General features: G+C 43.5%; 1 protein-coding gene across 1 annotated transcript; it reads right to left on the bottom strand.

Annotated features, from left to right (window-relative positions):
• Positions 1-2,992: 2,992 nt before the first annotated feature.
• LOC311010053 (scavenger receptor cysteine-rich type 1 protein M130-like) lies at positions 2,993-10,866 on the bottom strand (the record flags this gene model as incomplete). Its single annotated transcript, XM_084004531.1, has 4 exons — positions 2,993-5,459; positions 5,553-5,867; positions 10,167-10,451; positions 10,545-10,866. Coding segments are annotated over 4 exons (1,293 nt in total), but the record flags the coding sequence as incomplete, so codon positions are not given.
• Between the last annotated feature and the right edge of the window lie 596 nt (positions 10,867-11,462).

Raw genomic sequence — 11,462 nt, 5'->3', positions numbered from 1 at the left:
GTGGAAGCCTTTCCCCTTGTAAAGTTCACCATATCCACCTTTCATATGATGCAAACATAATGTGGGTGATATTAATGTAAGATGACTGCACCAGAGATTGACACTGATATGTGCTTTTGTTGATTCTTTTTAAAGAAATGGCAGAGACTCAGAAAACCAATCCAGTGTGGCAGCATTTCAGCGAGACGACTCCTGCAGCACTGGCTGACACTCTTTCAGCACTTTACTTGTTCTACCTCACCTGCTGTTAATATTTGTTCAATATTGTTCTACTTGTTCTTGTTCTACCTCACCTTTTTTAAGTTCAATACATATTCCATCTTAAATTGACACTTGTAATATTTGTAATCAGTGTCATTTTTAACATGTAAATTGAGGGAGCAAAAGTAATATTGGCTCCAAATATCGGCTCAAGAAAATTGGCAGGCCGTATCGGTCATCGGCCAAGACTGATGATCAGAAAATCGGTATCGGCATCGGCCCTAAAAAATCCATATCGGTCGATCCTTAATCTGGACACTTCTTTTCCAGAATGAGAGCTCAAAGAGGAAGACGCTATCTATGTAGCACAGCTAGCGTCAGGGCTGAGGTGCAGATGGAGCTGGGCCTGGCTAAAGGTTCAGGTCAAGAAATGAATTAGAGCCATCCCATGTCTCATTATTACTGAGGATATTTTCTTTGAGCACAGGGTGTCTGTAGGTCCTTGCATAAAAGCACCAGATGTGTTAAATGATTCATGTGAATCAAATTCTTTACAAAGTAGGAGTAAAAATACATGAAAAGAAGCAACCAACTAGTTAGAATCTATAAGACAAGTCAATAAAAAGATAAAGGATAAATAAAGGATAGTAAAAGCAACAGGTGACATGTAGGTTAAAACCAATAAAAAGAAAGAACACAATAAAAGTAATAATCCAGACCTTCAACCAGACTCCTGGGGCTCGTTCCAGAAAGCAGGTTTTCCTGAAACTCTGAGTTTGTTAACCCTGAGAAGAGGGAAACTCTGAGTTTTCCGTTCCAGAAAGAGAGTGAACTCAACCTTTAGGTCAGTTACCATAGTAACCAACTCTGTGAACCTAACCTGCTCGCTGGCAGGTTTGCTTCAACAAACCCTGAGTTTCTCCTACATGGCTCCGCCTTTTTCCGGAATCTGAACCAACTGAAAACAATGTCCGTCCTTTCCTCGTCAACCATCGATATGGAAATAAAAGTGATTCTAGCAGCTTTACGTCGGGAGAGGATTTTGATTACTTAGAAGGAAATTACCGTTTTTCCTACCGATCACATATCTAAACAATATTCTCCGACATTTTCAACATTTCATATCGTGGACATAATCCAGATTCTTTGCTGAGCTCTAGATTTTTTGCGAACGGGAGTTTTCTGAAAAAGGACATTTCTTTGTTGAAATAGCCGCTTATATTTACTGTTTAATATGTGAAATATGATTAAAATCATATGCCTTAGTCTACATATTTGTGCAATATTCTTATGCTTAATTTTCAGCTGCAGCCACTTTCTTTTTGTGCCTGGGGGGATTACACCGATATGAAAATGATTGTTTGCTCATTGCGCTACTTTGTGAACCACGGGAGTTGAACCTCTGTCGCCTGAACCGTAGGCAGCGTTGCTAACTGTTACACCAGTGTCACGCTGTGGGACTGTAAGTAAAGACTTATCACCTTTAGATCAATCGACTGTTTCATTCAGTTATACACATTAAGTCAGGCAGTGATTATCTGCCACGCCAACTGTCTCTATTTTGATGCAGTTACGTTGCTCCGCTTTCTAAGGATGACCTCGTTTTCTACATAAACACTCAGTAATATCTCTTACTCTCTCCCGGTTGCCATGGTGATTCGTAGTATCGGAGCTCCATTGATGATGGCTTTATAGAGTCGGCAGGCACGCGTGTAACTCAGAGTTTACATCCTCAGAGTTGACTGAACTAATTCAGAACAGCTGTTCTGGAACAGAAAACTCAGAGTTGGTCGACTCAGAGTTCAGGGTTCAGTTCAGAGTTGGTTGAGCCTGCTTTCTGGAAAGGGCCCCTGGACGGTGCCGCTAGAAATGAATGTTTCCAGTTTAGTTTTAAAGGACGACAGCATCGGGGCTCACCCACCATGATGAAAAGCTAAAGGCACTTTCACCAGTTTTCCTGGAGAGCCGGGGAATAACCAGACGGCCTGTTCTAGACCACCTGAGAGGTCTGGCTGCTTGGTACCTCACAAGCCTGTCAGAGAGATATTGGGGTCCCAGACCATGTAGGGTCTTAAAAACACCATTAACATGAACAAATAAATTCTAAAATGGACTGGAAACCAGTGAAATGACCTGAGCACAGCTGTTATATGGTCCTACTTCCTGTTTGTAGTTCTCTACTGAAAGGAGTTTGGTAAGACTTTAGATGGAAATGAGGGACGAGAGATGAAAGGTCACATTTACCCTCCGTTCAACAAGATGGACCCTCAAAACAGGAAGTGATGTCACAGGTCTGACAGACAGACAGACAGTCCCACTGACTGTCACTGGGACCGAGGAAGGAACATACTGGGAACACTGCTGTCATAGATGATGTCATAGATGATGTCACTGAGGGGCTTACCTGAGCAGGTGAGATTCAGGATGGAGGAAGAGGAGAATGATGTTGCACACTCCCTCAGAGTGGATCCAGAATGAACACAGTCAGACCTGATCCACCACACAGGTCTGTCTGAGGACTCCTCTCTCCATCCTACAGAAACAGCAGAGCCACAGTCCAGCTCTCTACAGGCAACAGCTGCTCCCTTCAGGGTCCAGTCATCACCTTCCACTGGTCTCCAGTCTCCCTGTCTCACCTCCAGTGTTCCAGCACAGCGACTGGCTCCTCCCACCAACCTGACATCATCAGGCTCTGAACAGAAAGAAGAGAGTCGTCAGTCAAAGAGCAAAGTGAGTTTGATGAGAACAGAAATGAACCAGATCAAAGCTGCAGCTCCTCTTCTACCTGAGCAGGTGAGTCCAACAGCTTTGCCAGGTGAGCAGGTGTTTCTATCTGAGCCTGAGCTTCTACAGTCCAGGAGAGCAGACTCATGGCCTCCACACTGGAACTCTTTGGTCCACGTTGGAGCCCCCACGTCTCCATAGAGCGCCCCCTGGAGGACTGAAGGATCCCCACAGCCAAGCTCCCTACAGACCACCTCTGCATCCTGCTGGTCAAAGTCAGCTTCACACACTGAGGACCACCACTGGTTGGACTGGTTGGACTTCACCTCCAGTCTGCCTGAGCACAGACTAGTCCCATTCAGCAGCCTGACAGAGTCTGGAGAGATGATAGAAGATCAAATAGAGAGAGAGAAAAGACACCAGACACCAGAGAAAAAGATGTCATGAAACTATTCAGTGATTCAAACTGGACTCAAAACAATTCCACCATCAGTTCATCATGATGTCACAGGTCTGACAGGTCTCTCTCCTGGCATTTAAGATGTGTCAGTCAGTTAGTCTTGGTTCTATTTTCTGTATTTATTTGATTTGGTTTGTTTGTTTTAGTTATTTGATTTGTTCATTTGTTTGTTTTACCTCAAACCCACACAAAGGATGATAGAAATTAATACAAACACCCTGCACATTAAATGACACACAAGGAAAAAAAAAAACACACACACTCATATCAGTTTCAATGCAAAATCGTATATTATAACCACAAATGCAAAAACTCCCCAATTCTCTCCCAGAAATTCCACACCAAAGGAAAAAAAAATCCACCTCAAAATTCCACTCAGGGTTTTTTTTCCAACAGTCCGTCTTTGTGAAAAAACAAAGAACAAAAAGAGGGAAAAAGAAAAAAACGATTCCTCAAAACAACCAGCACATTTGTTCCAAAAGCCTTCAAAATAAAAGAAAAGTTGTACTCACTCACACTCTCATTCACTGTCACTGTCCTGTCAGTCCGTCAGTCTGACGTCAGTCCAGTCCAGTCGACTCACTTGTCTTCCGGGTTTGGCTGCTGGATGTCTGGCGTGAGATGATGACCGGCTTCTCGTAACAGATGAGCAGTGCAATGGTGAAATGAATGGACCGGCGGGAGAACGAAAACGGATTGAGATGGTGTGTGAACCGGAGCGGCTGCATGCGGGTGATCAGACGTGAAAACGGGATTATACTGCCGTACTTTCTCGGACGCTGTGGGCGTATTTAAAAAAAATGCCGGGGCGAGCGGAGTGAATGGGTGAGTGCAATAACAGTCTTCCAGGGGTGTGTGTGTGTGTGTGTGTGTGTGTGCGTGTGTGTGTGTGTGTGTGTGTGTGTGTGTGTGTGTGTGTGTGTGTGTGTGTGTGTGATGCGACAGATCCATTCACAGATCCAGGTTGTCACAGTTTGAATTTGAATGATTCTGATTCCGGTTCTTTTAAGAGGCAGGGTCAAAAAAGTTTAGAATATTATAAATGAGCTAGCTAACCAACGGTCTTTCTGAATGAAATAGTCTGACATTCTCCATCAATTTGAATTCTATGAACGTTTTACTTTTTATGAACTTTACTATGAATTTCTGTTTTCACCTACAATATAAATATCAAATCTATGAACTTGAATATAAATATTATAAATTATTTATACATTTTCACAGGGGTACACTTTCCTCAAGAGAGCTTTATTTTTGAAAACCTCATGAAAACACATTTACACATGAGTGTATGATGCTGCAGGTAAACATGTTACCGTGCTCCCACTGATGGGCTAACCTGGTGCAGAACAGCAAATAAACAATAAGAAACAACTTGTAAAACCTTCCTTTTGTTGCACCGACATCTTCCCCTTTGCCGCTAAGGTGAACGGAGTAGGCTCAGCACATCACGGAGTCGTGGAGTCACCAGCCTGGCTAACGTTAGCAATCTCAGGTCGTAAATTGTCTATGAAAAAATATGTGCCCAACCCTAATCAAGATGCATCGAGAATCGGTTTATAATCGAATCGTGAGGTGCCAAGAGATTCCCACCCCTAATATGGAGGGTCTGAAGCTTCCAGAAACCAGCCCACTTCTCTACATTCTAGGACGTCATTGTCCTGGAGAACTTTACAGTTCAGTCCAGTGGAAACCACTGACTGTCACTGGGACAGAGGAAGGAACATACTGGGAACACTGCTGTCATAGATGATGTCATAGATGATGTCACTGAGGGGCTTACCTGAGCAGGTGAGATTCAGGATGGAGGAAGAGGAGAATGTTGATCTTGCACACTCCCTCAGAGTGGATCCAGAATGAACACAGTCAGACCTGATCCTCCACACAGGTCTGAATGAGGACTCCTCTCTCCGTCCTACAGAAACAGCAGAGCCACAGTCCAGCTCTCTACAGGCAACAGCTGCTTCCTTCAGGGTCCAGACATAGTCATACACTGGTCTCCAGTCTCCCTGTCTCACCTCCAGTGTTCCAGCACAGCGACTGGCTCCTCCCACCAACCTGACATCATCAGGCTCTGAACAGAAAGAAGAGAGTCGTCAGTCAAAGAGCAAAGTGAGTTTGATGAGAACAGAAATGAACCAGATCAAAGCTGCAGCTCCTCTTCTACCTGAGCAGGTGAGTCCAACAGCTTTGCCAGGTGAGCAGGTGTTTCTATCTGAGCCTGAGCTTCTACAGTCCAGGAGAGCAGACTCATGGCCTCCACACTGGAACTCTTTGGTCCACGTTGGAGCCCCCACGTCTCCATAGAGCGCCCCCTGGAGGACTGAAGGAGCCCCACAGCCAAGCTCCCTACAGACCACCTCTGCATCCTGCTGGTCAAAGTCAGCTTCACACACTGAGGACCACCACTGGTTGGACTGGTTGGACTTCACCTCCAGTCTGCCTGAGCACAGACTAGTCCCATTCAGCAGCCTGACAGAGTCTGGAGAGATGATAGAAGATCAAATAGAGAGAGAGAAAAGACACCAGACACCAGAGAAAAAGATGTCATGAAACTATTCAGTGATTCAAACTGGACTCAAAACAATTCCACCATCAGTTCATCATTTACTGTTTTTCTTAATTGCTTTGCCACAATTCTCAAAAGATAATGAATATTTTCTAAACAACATGTGTAAACCTCCAAACCACTGGCCACTGCTTCACAACAGATTATCATTTCTCATTCTTTTAGACAAATTGCAAATGTTTTAGCACATATATGCAAATGAGTACAATTATCTACAATTGTCTACAATTAATGATTGAACATATCTTGCTGATCAAAACTGATTATGTTGCTTCTCAGTTGAATAGTTGTTCTCTTCAAAACATGTATGAATTCTTTCATGGTTTACAGTCGTTTTACATGAATACAAATACAGGAACCGTTTCCATGGAAACGTGAGTGCAGTGTGTAATACTGTAAAAGAAACTTGTACTGATGAAATCAGCATGTGGATAGTATTCAGTTTAGTGTTCAGTTCACTGGACAAACAGAACATGCTGGTGGAAACCAGCGGCTCAGAAAGCTGTGGAGCTGAAGAAGGAGTCCTTTCAGGCTGCTTGGTGGTCGGCCCAGAGGACTCCTGAAGCAGCACACGTGGAGGTTTCTCTCATACAGATATGTTGGTGCATTCAGCAGCAGTGTTTCCCCTACCATTGTACAGGCCTGGCGGGTCGCCAGGCCAAGGAGACCTGCCGCCAGGCCAAAAAAAAAATCAATACGCCAAAAATAAGCCACCTATCACTTCATTCATAAATCAATAATCATTTACATTAGGAGTGCGTGTGTGGTTTCCCTTTTTTTTTTTTTCTTTCCCTCAACACTCTGATTTCATCATGCTAAGGCTTAGAGGGTGGGGACAGATTGGGTGGGTTGGAGGGACTGCGGGGAGGAGAGGGGGAGCAGGCATCGGCACCGCTGGACTGGGCATAGGGCATGGCGGGCATATGCCCGGTGGCCTGAAGCCTTTTATTTATTTATTTATTCATGCCAAACTCGCGTCTAACGTAGCAGGCCACGTTAACTTCAATGCAGGCCACATTAACGTCAATTAAAGTTAATGCAAGTTAAACTGGCAGATCTGCCCTTTATCATGATTGATTGAAGCCTGGGCCAATGAGGTGAGGGGCAGGCCAATTTGCCTACCCCTCCATCTCAGCCTCCGTTGGTGACTTGGTTGGTTAGCCACTGCTAGCAGGCAGATCGAAAACGGGCAATATGGACCCTAGTGGGAAGAAAAGAAAGGGTGGCGCTGAAAGAGCCAGGGACCAGAAAAAAGCAGCCCTTCAGGCAGATGCTACGAAATGCCTAAAAATAGCTGATATGTTTGCTGCTCGTGGACATGGAGCCTCCACATCTGCAGCAGCAGCATCAACAGGTAGTGGAGGAGAAGATGCTCGACAGCAGGTGGACGAGGCGGCCATGACGGTAAGTCAAGGTTAACTTCAGCTATTAATTAATGAACAGCAAAATGTTTATAAATCAGACATCTATGTGTGAGAAAGAAATATTGATCTTCTGTCGAAGTTAAGTGCTGTCTAACCTTGTCACTCAGATATGAATTAATGTCGGACCGTCGGATATTATTTTGGTGCTGCTCACTGCCAGTCATGTAACCTAGCCTAGCAATGTAGGCTAGGCTAGGTTACATGGTGTGCATGGCTAGCTACAACGCTGCCGCAGCCAGGTTGTTTATTTATTCTTTATTCGTTGTATTTGTGTGACTGTTGTGCCACCGCGGGGTTGCTTCTTTATTCTTTATTTTGTTTGTGTGACTGTCGTGCGTCGGCCTTACGAAATATGCTGTTTTGCACAGTCTTACTGAGCGATGGGGTGGACGGTCCCTTTCTATAGAACAGAATGTATTTTCTCACTCCTCACTTCTGGGCACCTACGAGTGCAGTCACGTAACCTAGCATAGCAATGTAACCTGTGCAAATTGTGTGCATGGCTAGTTACAACGCTGCTGCCGCCAGGTTGTTTATTTATTCTTTATTCTTCATTGCATTTGTGTGACTGTCGCGGTGGCTGCCGCCAGGTTGTTTCTTTATTCTTCATTCTGTTTGTGTGACTGTCGTGCGTCTGCCTTACGAAGTAAAAGCTTGCTGTTTTGCACCGTCTGTGATGCGGTGGCGTCTGCTGGTGTGTGGTATGACGGGGACCTACGGTCAATAGATCATACTTTTGATAAGCCTAACAGTATTTTGGGAGAACTTTTCATAATGCTTCTCATAGTGTTAAAATGTTTGTGTCTCCTAGTGCACATTGATCGTTTAAGGCAGTGATTCCCAACAAGGGGTATATGGTACATATACCACCTGAGGTGAGCAAGCAAACTGCAGGGGGTATGTGGATAAATTAACGAATGTGTGCAGCATAGTCATTGCATGAGTGAAGGGGTACTCATGGTGTGACAAAAAGGCTTAAGGGGTACGCATGTCAAAAGCAGTTGGGGAAAAAACCCACGCTGTCACACAGCGCGCTTACATTTTTCCCCGTCAATACCTGGTGGTGGCCTGCTCTTGGTTAAAAATGCCCGGCCTGAAAAATTTCCCCAGTCCAGCCCTGGGCATCGGAACAAGCAATATTTCACTTTGCCGTTATCACTGCTAAGGATGCTCTTATAATTTTGCTTTCACTTTGTTTCTTTTTGACTGTAAATATGCTTCCCCCTCCAAGATGTGCAAATAATGATTGAATAAATAAATAAAAAAATTTATCACAAAAAAAAACAAAAACTTATACCGGTATTTTACTTGATAAAATAAGACAATATATGCACTCATATGTCGTTATAATGTTTTATAACGTATAAAAGTATTTGTAGCTATTAATGTGATGCTCCTCATTTTCCAGCCATATTTTTCCGGCCCCTAATTTTGGATCATTTCCATCAACCGGCACCTTAATAAGTCACTCTCTCCTTTAATCCTTGAAAACCTTGAATACACTCAGGTTGAACAAAAATGTTGAATGCAAATATAATAATTGCAGACTGCTTGCTGTGCCAGCTGACTTAATCCAACTGCACCAATACACCATCCCACGCGTCTTGTCTGTTTAGGGTTTTTTCGGTGGGTACCACCGGGCCTGAAAAAAATTCTAGGGGAAACACTGAGAGATATGTTGAATATGTTGAATTACCAACAGCTGACAGCTTTCTAGATAAGTAAGAATGAAGAAAGTAAAACAACCACATTGCATGCATCTTTGTCATGACGTCATCGCTTCTAGAGCTCCGTCCATATCTTTGTTTCATTTCACGGAGCGCTGCCGCGCCGTTATTTCTGCGTGCGCGCTGCTGTCGCTGTTTCTGTGGTGAGATTGTGATTCAGAAAACTTAACTGTTCATCAGACTTCATGTGTCAAAAGCATCCGTTTATGTGGGCAGGCCAAGACGAGGAGGACGAGATTTCCTAGTGTTAAAAACACGTTTCTAAAAAAACATATACTCATTTCATTACATACATGTATACATTCCAATAGTACTGATTTGTTTACTATTCTAATTATATTTGGTTCCAGAAGTTCGTTCCAACAGCCCTAAAACATTCTAGTAGTTTTATTATAATTCCTTGTTATTCAGAGACCATGAACATGTGCATAAATATGCAAATGTGTGTGCAATCATTGATGGACTTTCACCGTGTCTGAAGTCAGCGCGTCTGTCGATCCACTCGCCGCTATTTAAGTTTCACTATCAGTTGTGAATCAGTTCATTTCTCAATGTTTCTAACGTCAGATTGTGTTTGGAGCTGCTCATCACATGGATTCTTGTGGGTCATTTGATGACAAAACTCAGAAAAAACGTATCATAAACATCTTCGACATGACTATCAATCACTGTGTGTGTGTGTGTGTGTGTGTGTGTGTGTGTGTGTGTGTGTGTGTGTGTGTGTGTCAGCCCCGCCCCTCTGATAGAGAAGTGAGACGCTGGATGAAGCGGGGTCCGTTAATTACACTAAAACACAGTAGAGACTCTCAACGTGTTTTTTCTCTTTTCTTTCGACAAATGCTTATAATGTTATATATATATATATATATATATATATATATATATATATATATTAGAGAAAACAAAGACTTTTATGAATTCAATGAAATTCCGCATTTTACAGTTGATTACATTTTAATTGTCAAAATATGTGATTCCATCATAGGGCCCTACTCGGCACGCCCCAGTTTGAAAACCACAGTCATAGATGATGTCATAGATGATGTCACTGAGGGGCTTACCTGAGCAGGTGAGATTCAGGATGGAGGAAGAGGAATCTGATCTTGCACACTCCCTCAGAGTGGATCCAGAATGAACACAGTCAGACCTGATCCTCCACACAGGTCTTCTTGAGGACTCCTTTCTCCGTCCTACAGAAACAGCAGAGCCACAGTCCAGCTCTCTACAGGCAACAGCTGCTTTCTTCAGGGTCCAGTAATAGCCATACACTGGTCTCCAGTCTCCCTGATGTCTCACCTCCAGTGTTCCAGCACAGCGACTGGCTCCTCCCACCAACCTGACAGGCTCTGAACAGAAAGAAGAGAGTCGTCAGTCAAAGAGCAAAGTGAGTTTGATGAGAACAGAAATGAACCAGATCAAAGCTGCAGCTCCTCTTCTACCTGAGCAGGTGAGTCCAACAGCTTTGCCAGGTGAGCAGGTGTTTCTATCTGAGCCTGAGCTTCTACAGTCCAGGAGAGCAGACTCATGGCCTCCACACTGGAACTCTTTGGTCCACGTTGGAGCCCCCACGTCTCCATAGAGCGCCCCCTGGAGGACTGAAGGAGCCCCACAGCCAAGCTCCCTACAGACCACCTCTGCATCCTGCTGGTCAAAGTCAGCTTCACACACTGAGGACCACCACTGGTTGGACTGGTTGGACTTCACCTCCAGTCTGCCTGAGCACAGACTAGTCCCATTCAGCAGCCTGACAGAGTCTGGAGAGATGATAGAAGATCAAATAGAGAGAGAGAAAAGACACCAGACACCAGAGAAAAAGATGTCATGAAACTATTCAGTGATTCAAACTGGACTCAAAACAATTCCACCATCAGTTCATCATTTACAGTTTTTCTCAATTGCTTTGCCACAATTCTCAAAAGATAATGAATATTTTCTAAACAACATGTGTAAACCTCCAAACCACTGGCCACTGCTTCACAACAGATTATCATTTCTCATTCTTTTAGACAAATTGCAAATGTTTTAGCACATATATGCAAATGAGTACAATTATCTACTATTTGCACAATTAATGATTGAACATATCTTGCTGATCAAAACTGATTATGTTGCTTCTCAGTTGAATAGTTGTTCTCTTCAAAACATGTATGAATTCTTTCATGGTTTACAGTCGTTTTACATGAATACAAATACAGGAACCGTTTCCATGGAAACGTGAGTGCAGTGTGTAATACTGTAAAAGAAACTTGTACTGATGAAATCAGCATGTGGATAGTATTCAGTTCAGTGTTCAGTTCACTGGACAAACAGAACATTCTAGTAGAGGAAACATTCAGGGTCAACTAAAGAAATAGGAC

Source organism: Eutrigla gurnardus, assembly GCF_963514095.1.
Source record: "Eutrigla gurnardus genome assembly, chromosome: 24".
NCBI lineage: Eukaryota > Metazoa > Chordata > Actinopteri > Perciformes > Triglidae > Eutrigla > Eutrigla gurnardus.
Note: the sequence above shows the minus strand (reverse complement) of the source record. Positions and strands in the feature narration are given on the sequence as shown.